This window comes from Manis javanica, chromosome 10 (genome assembly GCF_040802235.1).
Source record: "Manis javanica isolate MJ-LG chromosome 10, MJ_LKY, whole genome shotgun sequence".
Lineage (NCBI taxonomy): Eukaryota > Metazoa > Chordata > Mammalia > Pholidota > Manidae > Manis > Manis javanica.
The window spans coordinates 108,659,624-108,685,058 of record NC_133165.1 but is presented as its reverse complement, the minus strand read 5'-3'; the positions used below and the strand labels follow the sequence as shown (position 1 = coordinate 108,685,058).

Genomic DNA, 25,435 nt, shown 5'->3' with positions numbered 1-25,435 from the left:
CCTCCCAAACAGCCCCTCACTTCTGGCCGGCACCACAGCTCACACCTGTTCCAGCCGCCACAGCCCCTCACCGGGATCGCTGCAGCAGCCCTGGCCAGCAGCCAGAATCGACCTTCCAAACCAGTGCCCCTCCCTGCTCACGGTTCCAGTCACACTTAGAATAAATTCTGATTTCTTCTCCACACGATCAAGCTCCTTTGCTGTCTCGCCGACCTCATGCCATAGGATTATACATGAAGTAGGAGTTGACACCTTCCCAGAGAGTCTCTGACAACCCAAGACAAGAACGGGCAGGATGAGTTCCCCCAGGGCAGCTGTGGGCCATGAACAGACACCTGTAAGGGAGGAAGAAAGCACCCAAGGCAAGGGGGACTGACCCGAGAACTATTTGGCGGAGGGGGTGTGTGTGTACAGAACCTGGCCACCAGGAGGAGGCAGAACCCAACCGTGGGCCTTAGCCCATCCTGCCCAGGTTCAAGCCCACTCTCCCACATCTCAGGTAACCTCCCTAGGCCCTGGTTTCCTCACAACGGGGGGCACCTTCCCAGGGTTGAAATGAGACGTAAGTGAGTCAGTACACAACAGCTCCTCATACCAGCTGGGGCACAGACAGCACTCAGCAGGCATTGGCCATTACTGTGGCGTATATTACACGGTGAAAGGCGCACAGGATCCAGACCAAGCAGGGAAGGGGCAGGAGCAGTGCCAAAAGGCGGGTTAGGTTTCCAGGAGGGTGGTCAGAAAGGTCCTCACTGGGAAGGACACGTTTGAGCAGACCTGTAGGAGGGGAGGGGGCATGTCTGATCATGCAGATCTCCTGAGAAAAGCGTGCAGGCAGAGGGAACACCCAGCACAAGGTCTCTGACTGGCCTCCTCAGGGACTGCCAAGGAGCCACATGGTTAGGTGTGACTAACCCAGTGGCCAGGCGAGGACTGAGGGGCTCAGCTTTACTCTGAGAGGGAATCACAGAAAGGTTCTGGGCAGGAGGAGGAAAGGACAGATGTCCACACTAACAGCATTACTCAGGTTCTGCTGAAGGACTGGCTGTAGGATCTGCATAAGAGCAGGGGAAGAGCAGGAGATGATGCCACACCCATTCAGGAGCCACTGAAGTAACCCAAACCATAGAGAAAGCGCCCTTTGCCTTACGTGAGCCTCCAGACAGCTCTGGACACAGCTTCTGCCTGGCCACAGCTCCCAGGACAGGGAGTCAGGGTCTTGAGCTTACTTGCTACCTTATAAAACTGGATAGAAAAAATATTTTTCAGAGACATTTGTGGAGGGCCCCACACCTCTGGGTCCTCATTCAGACACTGTCCCCCACATACACACCCCACATGCCCAGCCTGCCACTTCCTCAGCTGCCTTCCCTGGCCCCTCAGCCATCTGTACCCTCTGTCCTCCTGTCCTCCCACATGCAGAAGTAACATTAAAATATTGTTTTCTTCTCCTGCCTGTTTGTCAGTCCTTCCTTCTTATCTTATCCTATTTTTGATTTTGTACTTTCTCTTTTCTTTGCAATATGTCTGCTGCTTCTTTCTGGACCACTTCACCACATTCATTCACTCAGTGAGCTTGTCTCAGGACCCTTCAGAGCATCTCTGGCTCTGAACTAGGTGGTAGGGACAGAGAGAATAAAGAGAGAACTAAAAGAAAAGCCACAGACCTTCCCTCATTGAACCCCATGGCTTGTGGTGGAAGCATATTTATAAACAAGTATAATAACAACTCATTTATCAAATTTATTATATGTTTACTAAATACCCTCAAAGTCTTATCTAAGTGCATTATAAGAATCACCTCTAATCCTCACAACAATCTTAGAAGGCAGGCACTATTACCATCCCCATTTTACAGATGAGGAAATTGAGGCACAGAGAGGTAAGATAACTTGCATAAACTTACACAGCTAATAAATGCTAAAGCCAGATTCAGCCCCAGGCCATGTGATTTTCCAACCACTCTAATATACTACTTCTCAATGGGCCCAAAGTGCCCCAAAGCACAGAGGAAGGAGCTAATAACCTTGCCTAAGGAAGTCAAGGAAGAAAGACTTTATGGAAGAGGGGGTTTTGATGGATGAATAGAAGTTTTACTGGGTAAAAAAGAGCAGGAAAAATATGCTAGTAAGAAAGGTCAGTATGTCAAACGTTAGAAGCATGCAATGACATCACACGGAAGTTTGCTGAGGCTGGACAAGAAGGAACATGGGGACCAGGAGGCATGAGGCGAGAGGTGGGCAGAGGCCAAGTTACACACAGCCCTGTGGGCCTCCTGAGGTACTGGAGTTTGGTCCTTTAGGCAGAGGAGCCACTGCAGGGCTGTGAGCTGAGCAGTGGCTCGCTCCCTCTCCCTCCCTAGTATTGCTAAGCAAACTCAACCCTGGTCCTGTGGCCATGAAACCCCCGCTCCTGTGGGCTGCTCTCTCCTCCTTCCTTCATCCCTCCAGCTCACAGTCACGCCATTCTCTCCCTCTGGCCTTCTGTGTTCTGCAGGGGCCGTGAGGGCCTCGAGCATTTTCCCGATCCTGAGTGTGATTCTGCTTTTCATGGGAGGACTCTGCATTGCAGCCAGTGAGTTCTACAAGACTCGACACAACATCATCCTGAGTGCCGGCATCTTCTTCGTGTCCGCAGGTAACGGCCCCTGAGCCAGGGAGGCCAGAGCCCAGGCCTGCAGTGGGGAGGAGGCTAAGCTTTGGTGCTCAGCAGCCAGGAGGATCAGCAGAGAGAGGCAGGAGGGCAGAGAGGAACCAGGCCTGGCAATGGGTCATGTTCCAGGGAAGGCAGGTGTACTGGGGCTCCCACCCTACAACAATGCCCAAGCCCTGCAACGAGTCCCTCCTGAACATCCCCGGACCCTGTCCCTTAACCCACTGGCCCATCTTCCTCTCACCTCTTAAGAAAGGGTTCAAATCCCAGGCCCCTTCCAGGTTACTGGGCCTATCCTCACCTGCCCTCTCCCCTCACTGTCCTACTCAGGTGGGAACAGACAGCACCCAAAACCTCATTTCTCAGCCGAGTTACATGACAAGTCATATTTGCTTTAGATCCAAAAAAAGAACATGAGCTGCGGCAGGAGCCATTTACTAAGAATGACTAACGTTTGAATAGCACTTACCACATCCCAGACTCAAACAGCTTCACATGTACTAACTCATTTACTCCCTCTCCATGGTCCTACAGGAGTCCATATATCATTCATTATCCCCATTTTACAGATCTGGAAACCCAAACAAAGGTTACCTTGCCAAAGGCTTGGAATTCAGGCAGTCTGGCTCCAAAAGCCAGTCTTAACCCCTACTACACCAGCTGCAAATCTCCTTGCAACCTTGAGGAAGTTACCTGACCTCCCTGTGATCCACTTCCTTATTTGCAAACCCCTTCCAAAGTACTCAACAGTGAAGGCAGGTAGTAAATGCTCCATAAGCAGCATCTGTTCTTCTTCCGTACTCTAGAATGCCTCTCTCTTCCCTCCCCTCTTCCCATATCTCTGTTCCCATTAGCTCTTCCCTTCCTGGGTCTCTCAGAGGAAAGACAAAACGTTCAAGTGACGTTTGCCCATGTCCCTCTATACTAATTCAGTATGAAGTGCTGGACCAGGGAAGGCCCATCTTGTCCCTGTACCTTCATCCTGCCCAGTGCCTGCCAGCCTGCTGAGAAACTAACCTTCCTCTCCAATTCCTCCCCGCCCCGCCCCTCCGTGCCCACGCTGGGCCCCACAGGTCTGAGTAACATCATTGGCATCATAGTGTACATATCTGCCAATGCCGGAGACCCCTCCAAGAGCGACTCCAAAAAGAATAGTTACTCCTACGGCTGGTCCTTCTACTTCGGGGCCCTGTCCTTCATCATTGCTGAGATGGTCGGGGTGCTGGCCGTGCACATGTTTATCGACCGGCACAAACAGCTGCGGGCCACGGCTCGCGCCACGGACTACCTCCAGGCCTCCGCCATCACCCGCATCCCCAGCTACCGCTACCGCTACCAGCGCCGCAGCCGCTCCAGCTCCCGCTCCACCGAGCCCTCACACTCCAGGGACGCCTCCCCCGTGGGCATCAAGGGCTTCAACACCCTGCCGTCCACGGAGATCTCCATGTACACCCTCAGCAGGGACCCCCTGAAGGCCGTCACCACGCCCACCGCCACCTACAACTCCGACAGGGATAACAGCTTCCTCCAAGTTCACAACTGTATCCAGAAGGAGAACAAAGACTCTCTCCACTCCAACACAGCCAACCGCCGGACCACGCCCGTCTGAAGCCCGCGGGGGGCCTCACCGCGCGCGCGCGCGCGCGCGCGCGGCCCCTGTCCCTGTCCCTGTCCCCGCCTGAGCCAGGAAGGAGGGGCGGCCGGGCCGGGCCGGGGGCGAGGGGCGGGAATCGCACCATCCTGGGGGGAAACCTTCCAAAAGCAAAAAAAACAAAAAAAGAGAAAAACTTAAGTAACTTAAAAATATATATATAAGAGGAACAAAGAAGCAAAACAACAGGAAATGTGAAAAACATTAACGAGGGAAGGAAAAACAAACTTTAAAAAGCGAGAGAGGATAAAAAATTTAAAATAGAAAATAAATCTAAAAGAAAATGCATGATTTCCCATGTACCATTATTTTAACATTTAATAAAAAACCAACTTAAATGAAAAAATAAAAGGGAACCAAGATAACATTAAAGCAAAAAATGAGCAGAAAGGAAAGGGGATGTTCTTTGCATTTATCAGGGGTTTATGTTACCACTTTTTTTTTTAATGCAGGAGTTACTTTTCTGTTCCCTGTAACCCCAAGCGGGCTCTGCCTCCCTGAGCGAGTCGGGGGTGGAGACTCAGGGGCCCCGGGGCCAGGAGAGCCCCTCGGTCACTGCCAGTTCCCTGGAGCCTCTGGACAGGTGCGCCGGGGAAAGCTGGGCAAGCTCTGCAGCTTGGAAGCCGGCTCCACCCAGCATTGATGGGGCACTTCTAGGCCTCCAGGTGACCCAAGAGTCCTTGGTCCCTCCTGTTTGAAAGGTGCCTGGAGGAGGGTGCACTTGGGGCTTGCGCAGCCCCCAGGTTCCCAGTCCTTAATGGCCCTTAACCCACTGTGATGACTTCCTAGGCCTTGAGGGAAGGGAAGGAGAGGGGATGGCTGCCAGTGGCTTGCCAAGATGCCTGAAACCCCGGGATCCTCAGGGTGAGCCATTGGGGTCACTGCCCCAAGCTCCTGTCCTTGGGGTCAGGAGATGCCCACCCCCGGGGGATATAAAGCAGCTCTCCCTCCTCACCTCTCACCTCAGGGCCATGCAATGACCCTGGGGTGATTGTGGACCCCCAGACTCACAGGCCCCCCAGCCCCCTGGGAAGGGGGCTCATTGACCCTTTGGGGGTCCTTGGACACACTGAAGCCCCTCTGGGGCCCAGCAGGTCCAACAATGACATTGCAAAAAGGTTTCTTTTTACAAAAGAAAAAGGAAAAACAAGTGGTGATTTTTTTTAATAAAAAAACCACAGACTATAAATAAATGTAAATATATAAGTGGATTTACTTGCAAGAAAACCAGATAGTATTTTTCTTTTAATTCTTTTCCAGCTTTAAACTGTGAAAACAAAAACTGGGGTGGGTTGGGGGACTTAAAATTTAGCAGGGAACTTATAAAGTGGAAACAGAAAACAAATATACAAATCCATTAAAAAAAAAGTAAGTTGGGAGAGATTAGAGCTGGGCTTAATGCAGGAAGGAGAGCAGAAAGGCCCTAGGAAGCTACAGAGAGTTTCTATGATGAAAGATCTCTTCCTTATACCAGGAAGGTGCTACTAATGTAGAAGAGAGAGACAGAATCACAATCGAGTATCCGGTCTACACAAAGGAGATCGTACACCCCACTCACACACACTCACACAGTACACATTTGCAATCCTCTAGGCCCAACACTAGAATCACTCACAGGTGTACACACTCAGTCTAAACCCTTCCATCCTCATATGAAGCCAAAGGCAGGGTGCCAAGAAGACTGATTCATGCCCTCCAAAGCCACTGACAGCAACAACACACACACACACACACTCACATGCATAGAAAAGGCACCAGTCTAGAATTCAGTTCTGGAATCTGTTGCATGGCCCCCTGGGCCTCAATTTCCCCTGTGTGAACAAGTGGACTGACCCAAATGAGCTCCAAAAGCCCATTCTTAGTCTTGGTGTGGATGACTTTTAGGATCTGCCACCTGCACAGAGGAAGGCGCCAGTGATGACCAAAATAGCTGCCATCCCGCACGCAGACATTGAGAATATTCCCAAATCATCAGCCACTCAGCCACACAAACAGAGACACACACACACACACACACACACACACACACACACACCATATGCCTCCTCACTGTGCTCCCAAACCCCTGCCCCCACATCCAATGTCAAAGCAAAAATACATACATATGAGCAAACGTATCCTGCCATTCGGACAGAGAGGGAAAAGACACCAGAGGTCCCCAAAGCCACTCTTCGTTTTGTTCCATTTGTGTCCCCTTTCTCTAGCGCCACAACACAGTCACAGAGAGTGAAGGGGGCTTCCTTGAGAGAAGAGATCAGCCACCAGGCCTCCCTCACTATCTTTAGCGGCCAGAAAATAAAAGGGAGGAGGAGTCCTCTGAGGTTTGCTGGGAGGGGTTTAGGCCAAGGGGATGGAGGGGAGAGCTTTACAAAGTTCGGTCCCAGGGTGAGGACCAACTCCAAAAATTAAACTTACACCACTAATGAAAGTCTGGGGGCATCCCATGTTGCTCCCCTTTCTTCCCAGAGCAACAAGGGCCAGTTCAGACTGAGAGAAATTCAACAGTTCTCCTGAGCTCAGATTTCAGCCCAGCCTGCCAGTTAGCCACTCTGCTAAGGTCGGGGGCTCCTGCTGCCCCCCTCAGCACATCTTGGTTTGCCTCTTTCTTGACACTGGCCTGGCCTGAAGTTTCTTAAGTTGAGCTCGGGGGAGCTAGGAGGAGTAACTACTGAGGCTTTTGTCTGGGCAAGAAAAGCTTTTCTCAGGTCAGCAGCAGCTGGAACCTTAAACTCAGCCTGCACCACAAGGCAGAGCATCTGCCAAGCAGCCCAGAGGTGCACAAGGGGCCATGGGGCCCTGGGGCAGAGCGGTGTGGGCCAACGCCAGGTGTGGTAACAACCCACAGTGTTTCTCAGTCTGGGCAGAAATTACAATAGCTCCCTCCCCGACTCCAGCCTTGCCCACCACCTACCCAGATTCCAGACCTAACAGGATCAAGGACTAGAGAAAAGGGAGAGGCCCCAAGAAAACAGCAAGCAAGGGGATGCTGCCCAAAGAGGAAAACTGGCCCCAAGTCTCTGCATTCTGGCAGGGTGTTTGGGATGACAATCAGCTCTTCTTTCCAGGCCATGAGGCCTGGGGCCTGGCTGTGGGTGACAGTGAGAAAGGGCTAGGGGACCCAGAGGGAAGGAGCCAGACTACAAGGGTGCTGCTTGCCAGGGTGGACGATTGCTCATGTCCAGCTCAAACCAGTTCAAGAAACCTATCTCCATTTTATTTTCTTGGTGGGTCCTTTTTTTTTTTTTTTCAGACTGTTAACAGAAAAAAATTTTAAAAAGCAGAAAACAAAAAAAAGAAAAAAAATCCTGGTACATGAAATAAAGATTTTTTTTTATAGCTTGGTCCTCACTTCAGTGGATTTCTTTAATTGCTTTCCCAACTCCTGGCATCCTGGTTAAAGCATCCTAAAGTCACAGATTCTGAGTTGGGGGATGGCTTAGAAGCCAGGCAGTAGAATGTCCCTACTCCCTAGGTCATGAGACTTCCCTTAAATATCCCTTACTGATACTTGCATACCTCCAATGACAGGAAGCTCACCCTCTACACAGACAGCCCCAACCGGTGCTGGGCAGCACTCATTGGTCAAAGTCTCCTCTGCACAAATTTTAATCTACTTCTTTCTTTGAATCCAGCAACACTGAAAGAGTCCCTTCCCTTTTCAGCATAACAGCCCCTCAGACAGTTGAAGACCATGAGCACAACATCCTTGAGTTTTCTGTTTTAGAATAAACCAACCCAGCTCAACATCCTAATGACACTCCAGGGTTTCGATTTTTCCCATGAAAGCGTGCAGCCCAGAATAAACATGACCCTGTGGATGTACCCAGAGGGCCCCTGCACAGGGGTGCTCCTCAAAGGGGACCATGGATTGGGAGACAAGTAGGAAGCGTCTAGCAGGGGGCCCTAGACTCTCCTAACTTGAAGAGAAGAAAGGCAAGATGGGCTTGTCTTAGTCAGCTCGGGCTGCTAACAAAATACCACAGACTGGGCGACTTAAATAACAGACGCTTGTTTCTGTAGTTCTGAAGGTTGGAAGTCCAAGATGAAGACAGGTTCGGTTCTGGGTGAGAGCTCTCCCTGCCTGGCAGGTGGCCACCTTCTCTCCGAGTCCTCACACGGCAGAGAGAGAGTGAGCTCTGCTCCTGCTTCCTCTTCTTACAGGGCAAAAATGCCATGATGGAGACCCCACCCTCATGACCTCATCTAACTCTAATCAGCTCCCAAAGACCCTCACCTCCAAACACCATCACGTTGGAACCTAAGAGCTTCAGAATATGTATTTTGGCAGGGCACAAAAATTCAGCCCATAACAGGATGCTAACAGGGGGATTTGACCTTTAGAACTAAAAAGGTCCCTTTTGAAGGCAGCTAAAGGATTAGCCCACCAATGTCCAGCCTGGTCTGGTCAAAGTGCCAGGGTCAGCTATTTGAAGGAAGGCTGTAAATGCCTTGCAAAATCCATTAAGTACATTTAATTTAGTTCATTCTAAACTTTAAAACACTGCCGTACCAAAGAGGATGGGAGGAAAGAAGGTATTTCAAAACCAAATCAAGATTTAAAAAACAAAAAAGAATTCATCTGTTAGCAAACTGTAAAATGCTTCTCCTCCTCCTGTCGCTCTCCTGGGCCCACCTTCCCACCACGACCACCCTTACTGATTTTATCCTTGACTCAGAAGGTCAGGTAGAAACTCACGACCGGACATATGACAAACAGGAAAAAGGAAAGCCGAGCAAAGCTTCTTTAAAATGAATACATTATAATACACAGCTCTGAAAAAAGGAAAAAGCTTCATTCTGCCCTACTGATATCTATTACCACAATCAAAACAAAGGAATGGAGGTCTCATTCATCACAATGGCTGGGATTCACTGGCCTGGTAATTTCAATATTTTTATTCGGAGAGCCAAAAGAATGGTCTCTGGGGAGCATCCAAATCACCTTAACAGCCGTGGCACAAAGATAGGGCCTGGGAAGAGTCCCAGACGTCATGACCCCATCCTGACAAAGACCAGGGCTTCTTGATGAGCCCCTTCGTCACAGGAAGTGGGGTCTTTGGAAGGGAAGATGTTGTCTAAGACACAGGAGAGGAAGCTTCTTAGCTATTATATGACTCCTCTTGGGTTTCAAGAGGAAGCAGATAGCATGCAAGGAGACCTGAGTGACATAAACCTAAGGGAAGGGCAGCCCTGTACCCTTAGGCCCCGGAAAACTCCACTCCAGAATTGGCCCATGTTCAGAACTCCCTGCTCAATTCAGCCCACGCTCCCTTGGGCCACACTGCCAAGCCTCCCACAAATCTCATGCATCTCTTCCTCCAGTCTCACCCCTAACATTTGCAAGTCCCAGGGCAAGAGAATAAATAGAAGCCCACATACCATAAATCTAAATATTTAATAGCTACAAATCAAACAAATGAACTCTAAAATATGTTCTAGCCCTCTATCCTGATAAATTTGTCTTCATGATGACCTGAAATGCTAGGCTTGAATTTAGAATTCTCAGCCTCCTCTGAATTCTGCACCCAAAAGTGGCATGGGGGAAGCCTACCCTGGCTGCTAGCCCACAGCCTACCCCACCTTCCATTCCCACCTCCAGCTCCACCCAGCATGTGCAGTCCCTCTCCCCAAAGGGGTGCCCATCCTAGCCTGCACATCCAAGATCCAGCTGCAGCCCCCAAAACAGCAACTCCTTAGCTACCCCTCAGGCCAGTCCAATGTAAGACAGACGGTAGCCAGCCCAGGAAGCTGGCTCGGGACCCTTTGGGCAGAAATTCTAGAGTAGCAGGTGCCAGAGACAGGTCTACCAGAGGGGTGTGGGTTCAGAGTGAGTACATCCCCTTGGCCTATGGACTCTTCCCATTGGGGAGGGGCATAGTCTGAGGAGGTCCAGAGAAGCCCCTTCTCTGGCTTTTGAATATAAATTTCAACACTTAGGGTCCAGCCCAAGGACTCTGACTCCCAGAGCGTCACCTAAGAGCTTGGAAGACCTATCCCTTCATGGGTAAAAAGGCACTACTGAAGTCCAGAAAGAGCAAGTAACATATCCAGACATGCACAGTAAACTGGCTTCAAGCAGGCACCAGGTCCAGCCTCCTGACTGCTGCAGTCCCCAGCCACCCCTTCCATTGGAGATTTGAAGCATGCCTTCTCCTTCCTCCTCCGTTCATGCTCCAGGCTTATAGTTTCCTCCACGCAGTAGTGCTGACCTCACCAAACTCCAAGAGCTCTGAGTGTCTGCATCAGGGGTGAGGGAAGGCTGCTGTCTCGGTGAGCGTCTAGACCCGCCTGATAAGGAACATCAGTTTGGACTGGCTTCCAAGCCGACGGCTGAGAAAGCTGGCTGGTAGCCGACAACCTCCTGCTTCCCCGTGCACAGGCTGTGGAAAGAAGTGTCTCTGGGCTGGCTTACAGAGAACTGTACCCTGGCCTGCCTTCCCTGCCACAGGCTGTCACAGACAGAAATGCAGCAGTGCAATGGGGCCACCTCCACAGGCTCACACGAGCCAACCATGCTCACATGCTCATCTCCTCTCAACGCTGTGTTCAGTGTTGCCACACTGGACCCTTGAAATTGGCCACAGTGGGAGTGTGGGCAAATGCTACAAATTAGTGATTGTTATTTCTTAATGAAGAGCTCATTGTCAAAAATTTACCAGCATACCATTGCATAAATCTGTACCTATGGTATGTGCATGTAGGTTCATTCATGCACATCTTGAAGACACATCCATAACCCCCCTGCAGTGCATGTGCATGTGTGTATACACACGTGCATTTTCTTATGTGCACACACACATGCACACTTCTGGAATTAGATCCACTCACACAAACAGTCATTGAGCTGTCAGCATTTATTGACCACGTCCCCATTACCAGGCCTCGATCTTGGTCCCAAGTGTAGAGAATGATAAGGACAGGGACTTTCCTGGAGGAAGCTCTTGGTAGAGACAGGATCATAGATAGGGAAACAGGATTGCTGAGAAATATGACAGGACTGCACAAAGGCATGGAAAGGAGCCTGAACCAGTACAGGGAAGGCCACACAGAGCAGGTGGTGTTTCAGTGAGGATACACATATTCCTCCATACCCTTAATCTAAATGAGCTGGTAGAGCCATCTAGGCATTTACATGCACAGGTAAGCATGGAGGTGTGTATGCTACGCCATGGGTGCTTGCATCTGTGTAGACACATGTACCATATGTGCACGTCAGTGCGTAAGATGTGCACCTTTACATACTCAAAACATCAGTCAGATCAAAGGCACACCACACTAATGAGGTGGCCCGTTTTGTCACCAGGAATTCGGAGCCCTGAAGCAATGAGCCCAGCCTTCCTCCCCCTACCTCTCGTGCCCTCTCTTTCCTGTTCTCTCCCTCCTCTCTCCCCTACCCAGAGTTAGAGTTCTTACTGCAACCACAGAGCTATGCAAAGGCTTCCAAAGGAAGAAAATGTAAATGGTGAGACCAAACCAGGCACGTCACCCAGTCACTAGTGGAGAAGTAAAGAGAGCCAAGGATGGGCTCTCTGAGGCCCCTCTCTGAGAAGAGACTCATGAGAGCAGGAATATGTCAGGGGAAGGGGAGCATCCCTCCCCCACCATTCAGTTCAGGGAGTCTGGCATGTCTTGTCACAGCCCTTACAGAGCTCAAAATCTTCTGGGGGAGGTCAGACATAGAGAAGTGAGACTCAGACATCAGGCAGGATACAGTCAGCTGTAAGAGGTGACTCCTAGGAAGGGAGAGGCCAGGATTGAGTCCACCACTGTTTCTTTGCATCACTTCTTTACTCAGAAACCTTCAGTGGCCTCCCACTGCCCTCATGGTAAAGCTTTCAATGTCTCTCTGGTCGGGCCTCTGATTATCTGTCGTGCCACAGCAAATTGGAACTTACTGAGAGCCTATGATGTCCAAGCACTGCCCAACCATGTATTATCACAGTCCTGGTAAGCAGGTATTATTACCCACATGACAAATGTGGCAACTGAGGCTCAGAGAGGCAGAAAGTTATGGGAGTTAAGAAGGTGGGCTCTGGAGTCACGTTGCCCAGGTTCAATCCTGGCTCTGGCCACTTACTAGCAGCACAAGCTGGGGCAAGTTATCTATGCCTCTCTTTCCTCATCTGTATAGGGGACACAATAACAAGAGCACCCATCTGACAAAACTGTTATGTAGAATAAACGAATTAAAAGAATTAGACCAATGCCTGATACATTGTAACAGTTACAAAGCACTTCCTATATACGGGTACACTCAGGAAATGCAGCCGTGCCACCAGGGTGCACTCAGAAGGCAGCAGAGCTGGCATTTAGATGGCAGGGTCTCGGGGCCCCAAGTCCTCATTCATACCCACCACTCTGTCCTGCCTCCATCAGACTCACACACACACATTCAGAGTCACAGGTGCCTTAAGAAAAGGCTGCCCAGGGCACAGAAGGGCAAGAAGCGAGGGGCAGTTCTTCCTGGCAGGGGCCTGGCAGTCCGAGGTACAAAGGTAGCACAGGAGAGGCTTCACGGTTCTGAGTTGTGAAGCCCTTGGGAGCTGAGGTGTGGACTGAACCCACTTCCTTCCCGGTGCTGCCCCAGCCTGGCTCTGCGGGGCACTCACCACAGGACCCTCTGATGCCTCTCATTCGTTCGGCTTGTAACATGCCACTGGTCTGCGTCTGGGCCTGTCAGCGCTCCATGCTGGGCACAGCGGCAATCAAGACAGACATGGTCCCACCCTCCTGTAACTCACGCTGCAGAGAACACGAGGGAAAACTAGCAAGTTTAGAATCAACCAATTACATAATCACAAATTTTCAAGAGTGCTATGAAGTAATTACATTTGGGCAATGATTTTTTCAAAATAGCAGAGGTTGACCTCTTCTTTGGTTATCTGAAACTTAGTAGCTTAAAACAACAATAACTATTTTCTTGTCCCGCAATTCTATGGGCTCAGCCGGGCAGTTCTTCTGCTGCACATGATAATGGCTGGGGCTACAGTCATCTTGGCTTGACTGGGCTTGAACAACCCAACCGACTCACGCACATGCTGTAGTCGAGGCTAAATGTCGACTGGGAGCTCAGCTGAATTTTTACCTAAACCTGTCACATCTGCCCCTGGGGCCTCTCTCTGCGTCTTGGAGGTCTCACAGCACAGCAGTTGGGTTCCAAGTGGCAAAAACTGGAAGTGACCAGTCAGGTGAAGGCCTAGCCTCACAAGTCTCAGCAAGTCACCTTCACCATATTCTACTGGTCAAAGCAAGACACAAGGCCAGTTCCAGGGGAGAAGGTATCACAACCACCTCCCAATGGGAGTAGCGGCATGCACGTTAGAGGTGAGGGGCCATCAGACACCATCTTTGAAGGCTAGTTGTTGGTCTGTAAGCTCCTTAGGAGCTTCCCAGGTATAATGTGAAACTGACCCCTGTAAGTGGAGGGCAGGGAGAGACTTCAGAAAGCAGCAGGCCACTCCAGGTTGGTAGGTGGCAGGTTTAATAAGCAAAGGGACTTATAAGTCTTGTCTTGGGTGGGGCTACAGGACAGCAAATCTCCACATCCCGCCACCAAATGTTAAATTTAGGTAGAGGACGTATCTGGGTTCAGCCACATATATAGTCCAGGTGGCTCACCACCACATCACAACCTAAGGCTGCATCCTTAGGGCAGCTCCTGGGATGGGGAAAGCAAGCAGAACACACATTCCCATGACAGGGGAGGGGTGAGCAGACTCCAGTTGCCTGGGTCCAGCTTGAGGGTCAACCAGTGATCACATCCTCTCAACGATCTCCCCCAACACTAGCTACCACAGCCGCTGTAGATAGAGCAGTCAGGGGAGTCCTCTATGAAAAGTTGACTTTCAGCTGAAATTTGAAGGATCAGGCAAAACCAGGGGATAGGAGAGAGGGGATGGTTCCAGCCAGAGGAAACAGCATGTGCAAAGCTTCTTTTCCTGAGGAGGAAAGAATTTGGCCTTTGAGGAAACCTAAAAGATGTCCCACATGGTTATCCCTGGTGAGCAAGGGACAAGTGACACAGGATGAGCTGAGGAGGTGGGCAGGGGTAGGTCCTCTCTAGGCAGGCCTTTGGATTTTATTCTAAGTGCAAAGACAGCCTCTGACCCAGACATGACTGCAGTTTACATGCAAAATTCACTAAGCCAGAGCCTGGGCTAGACACTGTGTAGGGGAAAGATATAACTTAGTAGCTTAAAACAATAACTATTTTCTTGTCTCACAAGGTAATCCCTTTCCTGAAGCTCACAGTTTTATTTGAACTATTTACTCATGATATGAAATCTGCCCTTGACCCTTCAATTAACCTTTATTTATACAACTCCTTCTATGAATAGAACAGCATACAGTAAAAAATATAGAAATAAAAAGGATATTAAAAGTAGAAAACCAAAACCATAGAAAAGAGAAGGAAACAATATGACAAAAAGTACATGTTTCCTGGCAAGCAAGGCAAAAAGGGAAACATAAATTCTGTAGCTTTCATTGTCTAAGTCAACACTTCAGTTGCTGAAGAGAAGAAAACATTTTTTCTCAGTTCGTGCTCTCTGGAGAAGAGAGAAAACATATATGAAGCAATACTTAATAATTCAAGGCCAAAAGTAGAGAAAGCCAAAAGAGCATCCCAGATAGAAACTGAGGTGGAAAGCTTAGAATCCTTCTACGTCAGAGAACTCAGCACCTGACTGGCAGCAGAAAAGGGCAGGCAGGAAGCAGGGCAGGAGAGCTAGGAAGGCCCGATCTGAAGCCCAGCTCCCCGCCCCCCAGCTGTGTGATGCAATCAGGAGACAGCCTCCCTGAGCCTTCGTTTCCTCTCACAAAATGGGCCTAATAATCCCTCAGGATTAGCGGCTGGGATGCTGCAAGGAGACACTGACTGTGGAGGCACCTAGCACGGTGTCTGGGTGTACCTGGTACTCAATGAAAAGTAGTAATAGCTAGAAGCTTTCCCTTCGTGCTGGGCATTAATTTAAATACTTTCCATTTTAATGCTAACAGCAACATCATGAGATAGATCCTATTATTATCCCCATTTTACAAAGGAGAAAATGAGGTTCAGAGAGATTAAGATCTGTGCCCAAGATCACACCACAGGAATGTGGTGGAGAGGGGACAGTAAGTGAAGCAGTCTATTGGCTCCAGAGCTCCTGTCTTCACCCCCATATAAGCCACTTCCTCAACAGTGGCCTCCTCACCCCCTTTCTTTACCTTCATCCCCCAGGACACACCCACTCAGCCCGCCAGAGCGCTCTCAGCTGAATGGAGGTCCTCCATCCATGAAGCCGAAATCCTGGCCCCTGGTCCCACGTTCCCCTCCTTCTCACACTGTGCCACTCCTGTAGTCTGAGCTCAGTCCTAGGGAGGCTGTGAAAACCAGGCTAGACGTTCTTCCACAAAACAGTCCTCTAGAGTCACCGGCTTCTGCTGAAGGGACTGGCAAACGGTTAACAAAGGTGAGACTCAAAGCTGGCCACGAAGGCTGAGGAGAATTCTTCCCACGTGCTCCTTGACAGCAGAGACATAACTCATTTACCACTTGCTTGGCACATGGTAGGCCTAGTAATCTTAGGAACTGAAAGTGAATTGAATTAAACTGAACTGACTTAAGCTGAATTGAACTGGTCTGAATTGCAAAGTTGAATGGATGGAGAGTGAGTGGATGGATGTGCGTCTAGATGGATGATTGTACGGACAGTTGGTTGGATAAATGGGAAAATGGATGGTAGGACAATGGAAGTATGACTGGGTGTACCTACAGTAACCACAGCTGGGAAGGAACTCTGGTAACTGAAGGCACAGAGGTAGGATCATCCAACTATTTGGACAACACTGAATAGATCAGTGTGACTGGGGCAGAGGGCTCACGCCAGGAGAAACAGAAAGAGTAAACACCCACGTCCTCCCTCCTATGGGACAGATGGAGGGGCTGGGGAGGGTGCTGCACAAGCTGTGTGCTCAGCGGCTGCTGGGAAAGCCAGGAGGGCTCCCCCACCAGCTGCGGCCAGGGTGACACTGACAGATCACAGCGCGTCCTCCGCACTAATGACACTGCAGCGTCCTCCTCCTGCCGCTCCCCAGCCAGCTTCAGCTCCAGTGGATCGATACCAAAGGGTGCTCACTGCAAATCCCGAGCCAACTCCCTCCGAGGCTTGGATGCTTGAAATCACAGAACCACAGAGCAGACAGGACTTTAGAGATCAGTTCATTCCCTGGACTGGAAGCTCCCTGGACCGGGGATGGTGTCCCATTTACCTTGGCATCCCGTCCCATTATAGGGCCACACGAGGACAGCCATCTCCAAAAGTTTGCTGAGTGAATAAATCAACGTCCTGGCCAATGCAGAGTCCTCACAAAACCATCTCTCTGACATATGGTCCGCCAGCCTCTACCTGCGCCCCTCCAAGCACAGAGAGCCTTTCTTTGTTGTACAGATCTGACAATTAAAATCGTTTTCCCTACTTTGAGTTCACCTCTCCTGCCCTTTCTTTGTCCATGGATTTCTATTTCCCATTTCTTCCTCTTCCCTGGCCAACTCTCTTCCCTTCTCCTAAACCACCCAGTAATCTGGTCCTCTCCTCCTGGGGTGCTGAAATCACATGACTGAGAAGAGAAGAAACAGAACTCATATACATTGAGCACCTGCTCAAGGCAAGATGCATCAGAAATCTACAAGTGCTGCCTCACAGAATCCTCATGAATGTCCTGGGAGGTGGCCACTCTTATCCCCATCTCACAGATGAGGTCCCTCGGTCTCAGAGAGGGTCAATGCTCAGGGTCATTCAGACACAGTGGCAGAGCTGGGGCTTGAATCCAGGCTCATGGGCTTCCACTGTGCCATTGCAGCCCTGGGGCCCACAGCATGAGTATTTCCCATGTCTTATTCTTGGCCTCAGACAAGTCTGGAAAGGATTCAGCTGGTCCTCTAATCCCCCTTCCCCTGGGGAGGTAGAGAAACTTGTTCAAGGTCACCAGAGTTCAGCGGCTGCCCCAACAGAGGGCTCTTCCCTCCGAGCCTGCTGCTTCCCTCCAACTCCCAGCCAGGACTGTGGCCTCCAAATAGCACTTCTCATGGAAGGAAACCAGGGCTTCTTAGAGAAATGGCTGATCCAAGACTTGGGAAGGGAAAGTACAAGATGAGTCTGGAACATCTTGTTCTTCCAGAAGGCTAGGAAGTCATCAAAGACTATGGGGGCTGGGTCACAAGGTTCAGCATCCAACCTGAAGGGGCTCCCATGGGCTGGAGATGAGGCCATTTGAGCATCAGAAAAAACAGGAGGATACCAGGAAACCTACTCATTATTTTGAAAATTGGTTACAAAACAGGAGGAGGTAACAGCCAAACAAAATAATATGTCCTACACACGTATTAGAGATAACCTATCATATTAGCTCTGTATACAGGCTCCCCACCCTATCCAGGGGAGCTTTGTTCACTGCACACTGCATCGTTCAGATGCAGCCTGGAAACCTCTGGAGAAGGATTCCCGAGACCCCAGCCATTCCAGCCTGGGCCTCTCCCAAGCCATGCCACTCCCCACCACCCTGCCTTTTCCCCTACAGTGGAGAACAGGGCAATGAACCTCTGTGAATCACTGACTGGCACTGAAGCCTGGAGAGGGAAATGACTTGCCCAGAATCCCCCTGCTGGCCATGCCAGACAGACCTCCTGGACACCTGAGTCCATGACCTTGGTCAGCCCAGGACCAGCGGCTCAGTTCCAGTGTGTGGCCCTGAGAAGTGTTGGGCTAGAAGTGTTCAAGGAATCAGCATGAGGACTCAGACAGGGTCTGTCACAGCCCCACAGGCCACCTCTCGCCTCTCATTGCACTGCCAGCCCTGCCAAATGCCTGCCTGTGGTGGCCGCCCCTCTGCAGCCTCTCTTCCCCTTCTCGCCCCCACCAAGCCTCTCTGCACACCCCACTGGTCCTCATTCCCTGTCTCCACACTACCCCCCGAGTCAACCCTGCACCATCACAGCCCCCCACTTAAAGCCCCCTCTGAGATTTTCTGCCCCTTGTTCAAACCGTAATTTAGAGATTAACACTCTTCAAGCTCACAAAAAGTCCAGATTTTACTCCCCTGCAGGCTCTTCCCAAAACCCAAGCTCATGATTAACATGCACTTGTTTTTTCTAACCTTTTGTGCTTGAGTCTGGATAGACCATCTCTACAAGAAAACACAAGAAACTGGTAAGAGTGGCCACCTCTGGGGAGGGAGGGCTGGAAGCGGGCATGAAAGCAAGAGCAACCTCACTTGGCACCTTCTGAATGTTGTACCACATGCATGAAACATCTATAAAATTAACAAATTAGCTTTATCAAAGGTGACCATTAAAAAGCAAAAAAGACAAGTCCTGACTCCATCATTACTAATGCTATGACCTTGGACAACTTCTTAAGCACTCCAGGCCTCAGTTTCTAAGTAAATGTGAGTGACAGTCTTCTCCCAGTCCATAGTCTCTGCAAAACTCTGAGCTCCTTAATGAGAAGCATCACAATGTTCAACTTTTGGATCCCAGCGCTTGGCACAGGTCCTGATTAAAAGTCTTGAAATATTCCCTGATGACTGTGAGACACAATTCACTGTCCTCAGGATAGCTTTCAAGGCCCCGTTCTGGCTGCTCTGCTGTCTTTCCAGCTGCACCTCTAGCCCATTCTACCAACCAAACTATACTGTTCACTATTTACCCTGTCTCCCCCACTGGTCTGAAAGCTCCAGGAGTACAGGGGCTGTGCTGTTCATCTCTGTATCTCTAGTGTTTAGCATGAATCAGACACTTAGAAAATCTTTGTTGAATTAATAAAAGAGTGAATGAATGAATGAGTCATTCCTGACCCCTCAGACACCTGGCGGCCTTCAGGGGCCAAATTATGGTGAGTCACTCGTGCCCCGTCCATGCCTCGTGAAGGCAGTGACCTCTCTTTGCAGTCTCTTCCACCACTCCAACCCAGAGGCTGCATCTCTCAGCCTGAGTGCACCCAGAGAGCCTTCCAGGCCTGGAAGCTGCAGCTGGCACACCACTCGGCACTACAGCTTCCTTCAGGAGGCTGAGCAGCCTGCAAGGAGGCCCCTTGCCTCTCCTCTCCCTGCCTCACAGGTCTGCTGAAGTCCTTGACCAGGCACTGTACTAGGAGTAGGGACAGAAATTAAAAAATGAGATCATCCCTGCCCTCATGGACAAATACTGGTACAGAGGAGGCAGAAGCCTGGTCTACCCCATGCAATCCACCACCTATTTCACTAAGTACCCACCACGTGCCACTCTATGCTGTGCCTGTACACAGGTCCTGTCACCTCTCTGTGCCTCAATTTCCTCTTCAAACGGGGTTGGAAAGACCCACCTCATCTAATGTATCAGGATTATTTAGCAAATGGAACCAGGTAATCTATGTCAATTGTTCAATAAACTATGAAAACCTGCACCAGCGTTATTGCTGTTACTTATATACCTTAACATAATATTAAATAACTTAAGTCCTCTCCTCAGCAACGACTTTGATTTGCACACAGTAGGTGTTTAATTGATATTTGATGCAATGGTCAGGACTTTTCACGCTTTGGGGAGCAGCGCCATCGTGTGGCCAGAACTCAGAACACATGGACTTTCCGGTATACCGGGATCAGGCGGGTGGGGGCTGCTGGGAAACCCTTAGAAGACGTTTTAGGACAAATGCAAGGAAGTCGCTCTGACACCACAGAAAAGGATAAATTTCTTTGCCCCTGGAGGTGATACAGGCTCAGCGAATAAATAGGTGCAATGAGGGTTGGAAGCAACACTCCAGGTTCTTTCTCTATAAAAGGGGTCTTTGGGAGAACTGGAGTGCCCAAGGGGCAGCCCAGCTGAATTTCAGGCTGTCTGGCCTGGCCGTGTGAATGACACTGCTCATCCCTCATCTAACAAGACTTGAACTTGGCTCTGCCATTCACAGGCTGTGTGACCTTGAACAGACTGGTGCCCTCTCAGCTTCAATTTTCTTCATCTGTACAATGAGGTCATAATCCCTGCCCTGACCTCCTCAAAGAGTTACTGTGAAGATCAAATGGGATAAGAAAGGTACAACTAGTTCACAAACAGTAAACTGCTGTACAAACAAGATGTGTGGTTACTGTTACTATTTCCAATAATAGTAACAGCTGTCATTTATTGAGCTTCTCACTATGCTAAACCCTTTGCCGTATCATCTCATTCCCACAAAGCCCTATAAAATAGGTACTTTCAAGAAGCCCATTTTGTGATGAGGACTCTGAGGTTTGGCGAAGTTTGAAATTTTTCCTAAAGAGACACTCGACTAATAAAAAGGAAAGCCAACATTTGAACTCAGGACAGTTGGACACACACACACACACACACACACACACATTGAGGCAGTCAACTACAGCGCTCTGTCATCTCAATAATCCCACCCACTGTACAGGGACTTAAAGGTAAAATCCCTGATATGCAGTGGTAAATGTCTTAAAGAAAATAAAGGAATTATTGACCTTTCTCCTGTTTTTTCCCAGGAAATTCTGCTTCTTTCCCATCTCTGTCTCAGCATCTCCTCTGACCTTGGAGACTCCTGGAAAAGGGGAGCCTTTGGGCTCTGCACCCAGGGTCCTGTTCACAGCCAAGGCCAGAGAATTCCAAAACATTCCCTTCCTGCATCCAAGCCTAGAAAAAGACCCTGCATGCAAGGCACTGGCAAAAGCAGATAGCGGGACAGGTCCACTCCAAGGTGCATGTTGAACAAATGGTGCCAAATCTGCTGAGAGAAGGTGGCTATTTTTCAACAATCCTAATGACCCTCGTGTCTAGAGTCCTTTGAGCTTATGAATGTCTCCCTGTTTTCTCATTATTTGGACTCAGAGCACTCCCTTTAGGTCCGAATCCTTAACTCTACTTCACAGATGAGGAAACTGAGATTTAAGGAGGTGGAATGACTTACCCAGGGTCATTTTTGCAAGTAGGCGGCAGAGAAAAACTCAAGTTCAAGATTCCAAAGTACAAAATGTGGACCCCTGAGGCCCACAGCTATTTCTGATTGACAGTCCTGGTTCTAGCCCTAATTGTGCTATCAGCTGGCTATATGGCCTCACACAAGCCTCTAAGCCTTGGTTGCTTTATGGAAGAGACCCAATCAGCTCAGAGGGCTTTGTGTCCTCTGTTCATGTCCATACAGCAGCATCCACAGGTTTTACAGAGAAGCAGCTGTGGCTTCATGTCCCTTGGGAAGCTTTATCTGACTGCCCAGGGTTGAGTTATTATTCCTGTGTTCTCGCAGCCCTCATAGCATTACATGGTCATTTATCTACAAATTTCCAGAGGACAAGGCAGCAAACATACGTGAACATGAAGGTCAGTTATGATGCAATAGGGAAGAGTGGGGACTGTGGAAAAGCAGAAAGCTCTGGCCTAGGGGACAGCACCCATTCAGCACCAGCTGATCAACATGTGAGAAAGCTAACCAGTGTGGCTAGATCTTAACAGAAGTCAAAAATCTGGACTTTTATGTGAAATCTGCTTTATAATGTAGACTCGATATTTCATTAAGCACTCAATGGATATTGTAGCCCTGGTCAACCACACCTATTTTCCCATTAGACTTTGGTGTACTTGAGAGCATGACTGAGTCTCTCTCTCTGAACTCTGAGAGAGGAACTCAGGGCCTGGATTCCCCCAAGTGACCAGTAATTGCTTTTGAAATGTAATATCTTGTCCCTGGTCAGAGTCTTCACAGGTGACCATGCTAATCCAACTGGCAAGAATTAAAGGTTTACTGCATGCCAGGCACAGCTTTAAACACTTTACATTTTATCTGACTTAATTCTCACTACCTACTCCCTCTGATTCTGTCCAGTTTACAGATGAGAAAGCCAAGGCTCAGACAGTCACGTGGCTTACCCAAGGTCGCATGGCTAGTGCTAACCTAGGATCCAAATTCAGGCGGTCTGTCTCCACGGATGTCTGCTTGGATTGCCCTGATGCCATACTGCCTCATGAGACCCCCTTAAATACCACTTGCAGTCACCTGGCCCCCAACAAGGCTCTCAAGACACTTGCCAGGCATAGTTCCCAGTCCTAAGAACAGCAGGAGCCAGGGCATGTGGCACAGAGAACAACACATGTACTGAAGAAAGTTAGACCTGACATTCAGGGAAGGGCACCTATTAGCCCATGACTAGAGAGCCAGACCAAGCCCAAATCAACATTTACCTTTGTCCCCAGGACACCACTCAAAGTACAGTGCAGACAGAAGAGGCCAAGGAGAGGCCTGGTTATTGCTCATCCCACTGAAACAGTGAAGCCCTCTCTAAACTAGCTAAATAGCTCCAAAGGAAATAGGAGTCTATTTTGTCTACTGTCACCAGGGCTGCAAATCCTGATATATCTCAGGCCATGGCAGAAAAGTGCATGGCTCAGCACTTGGAGAGATGCCCACATGAGGCAGGAAGTGGAGTGGATAATTCAACAGGTATCTCTCTATTCTGAGAACTGATCCTGTGATGGGTGAGTGTACATCCAGCTGAGATAAAAAAATAAATTTGAATGCCAACCATCAGAATGTACAGCAAGCCTCCCTTTCTTCCGGGGGACTTGAAGCATCCTTTGGGGCTTTAATCCTGCCAGGTTCTCTATTTTTAAACATTTGCTGGGGCGACAAGGCTCTTGGGACAGTTGGGGTGGGCTGATAACTCAGAGGCTTACCTTCCTACTGGCACACCTTCCAACAGGTTGATAAAATGCTGCAGTGCCAGCGAGTCTGCCCGGGGCACCATTGCCTCTACCCTCAGTCTTTCTCATCTGTAAAATGGGGCTAACGATCTCTGCATCACTGAAACAGAAAAGCATGGTACAAGTCCACAGTTCCTCATCTGAAACCCTGGGACTTGATGTGTTTGATAACAGAATTCTCTGGATTTTAGAAAAGTTTGACAGTAGTTCTGCCATATGTTATATAATATCCTCAGTGAGCTCTAGGGTGGTATTCTATAAACCCTTTGACTTTTCCATAGCAAAATGTGTAAATATTCATACTACGTGGGAGAAAATAAAGACTATAAATAACCTCACATCAATTCACATCAGGTTTGCTATTGTTTGCCCCAACTTATGGAAAAGCTTTTGGTTTTCAGAGTTTTTATGGATTTTGAAATTGTGTCTGAGTGCCAGCTTTGGTTTCAAGCACCCCAGCTTCCCATTCCAATTGCACCTTTACCAGCTTGCTGACTAGGCGAACATGCCTCCTCACTGCAGCTTGGTTTTATCTGTAAAATGGGGTGATAATGTCTGTGGTGGTTCTCAGAAGACACACAAGGAGATGTAGTTTGTGCAACTGGAAGAGGGACTGGCCATACCTGCAACTGTTCTCAGAGATCACCTGTTCACCCAAAAAACATTTTCCAAACACCAACCATGTGTTAATCCTAATAGCTGGAGATACAACAGTGAACAAGACATGTAAGATTCACCTCTCGTGAGGTTTATGTTCTAATGAGGAGACAAGATATAAGCATACAAATAAACAGGATAATTTTAATAGAAGGAAACATTAGTCAACAGGAAAACACTAATGGGATACACAAAAGAGCAGAAGCCAGGCTGCTTCCTAAATTTAAAACCCCAGCTTCACTACACATTGTTCAGCCTAGAGCATGTCTCCGTGCCACCACACCTTCATCTGTAAAACAGGAAGAATAACAGCCTCCACATGACAAGGCTGTGGTGAGAATTAAACGGGTTAATGTAAGCACTTGGAATAGTACCAGACACATGGTCAGCAAGAGTGAGGACCAGGTAAGGCTGCTCAGAGGGGTGGTCAGGAAGAGCCTGTTTTAATGAGGACACAGGCTCATGACGATCTAGGGGCACCAGAGAACTGCAGGTGAAAGGTCTCAAGGTAGTAATGAACCTGTGTATGACCCAGAAAGAGAAGCTGCCACTGGGAAGCCATTATTTAGAAACTTGCAGACCATGAACAGAGTATGAGATTTTATCCTCAGGATTTTAAGGTTAGATGGGAGGTAGCACATGCTCCGATATGAAGTAAAGGAAGGTCATGCCAGCTGTTTGTGGAGAATGCACAATGGGCTAAACAGAAAGAGAAGCAGCAGGGGCATCAGCTGCAAAGAAGAATGAAGGCAAGACCTCCCACTCAAGCCCAGGGACCCACTACTGAGAATGAGACAGGGCACTCCAAACCCTCCATCTGGGCTGGGCAGGGGGGTCCAGACCAAATGTGGGAAAAATGATTAAACTCTGACATGAAAGAAAGACTGCAGCAGATGGCCTGGGGACTCACAGCGAAAAAAAAAAAAAAAAGGCATGGTTCAAGCAGTTCAGCAAAAATATACCTCCCCTTGTATTGTAGAGCATATTACAATCAATACTGATCTTAATTACACTAAAATTAATGGGGTGCTTATCTATCTTCCCAATGTACTAAATGCATTCTTTTTCTCATGTAATTTACAAAACTATCCATTCAACAATTCAACAAAAATGTATTAGCAGACACTGTTCTAGGAAAGTCAGACAAAGCCCCTACTTTCATGGAGCTTATACTCTAGAGGCAGAGGCAGAGCCTAAACAGGGAAACAAAAAATATTTCAAGAGTGTGATGAGAACTATGAAGAAAACAAATCAGAGAAGAGGGCAAGGAGGGCTGGAGGGAGGAGACAGTTTCAGGAATGGTGTTCAGAGATCTTGGTGAGGTAACTCCTGAGCAGAGACATGGACAATGGGACTGAGCCAGCCAGGGGTAAATCCCTGGGGAAAAGGGTGCCAGGCAGAAAGAACAGAAAGTGCAGAGACCCTGCTGAAATGGAAATGAGGTTGATGTATTAGAGAGATAAAAAGAGACCATGGTAGCTAGAGCAAAGCACGTATAGAATGGCAGGATATAAAGTTGAAATGTAACTTGGGACCAGACAGGACATGGAAAGACATTTATATTTCACTCTAATCACATAATGAGAAGCTGCTAGAAGATGTGAACAGATTGGTTTGATGGCCATATGGAAATGGAATCCTAGAGGAACAAGAGTGGACACTTGGGAGTCCAAACATGAGGCTAGAGATGGTGGGGAAATGTGGTAGCATTCAACATGTATTTTCTAAGTAGAATAAAGACGACCTAGTGGGAGGAAAGGGCA

General features: G+C 48.9%; 1 protein-coding gene and 1 long non-coding RNA gene across 5 annotated transcripts in view; one reads left to right on the top strand and one right to left on the bottom strand.

The window, feature by feature from the left end:
* CACNG2 (calcium voltage-gated channel auxiliary subunit gamma 2) overlaps positions 1 to 4,261 on the top strand; it is a 104,250-nt gene extending 99,989 nt beyond the window's left edge. Inside the window, exons 3-4 of the mRNA XM_017641189.3 lie at positions 2,497 to 2,637; positions 3,726 to 4,261. Of these exons, the coding sequence (XP_017496678.2) occupies positions 2,497 to 2,637; positions 3,726 to 4,261 (677 nt within the window). The remainder of the gene's footprint in view (positions 1 to 2,496; positions 2,638 to 3,725) is intronic.
* Positions 1 to 25,435, bottom strand: part of LOC108384299 (uncharacterized) — a 175,293-nt gene that overhangs the window by 148,665 nt on the left and 1,193 nt on the right. For 3 of the 4 annotated variants that reach the window (XR_012121594.1, XR_012121595.1, XR_012121596.1), the window contains exon 1: positions 4,154 to 4,281. The exons of the other annotated variant lie outside the window; for it this stretch is intronic. This is a non-coding gene — a long non-coding RNA (uncharacterized lncRNA). Of the gene's footprint in view, positions 1 to 4,153; positions 4,282 to 25,435 lie in introns of those variants that run through there. 4 annotated transcript variants of the gene reach the window in all.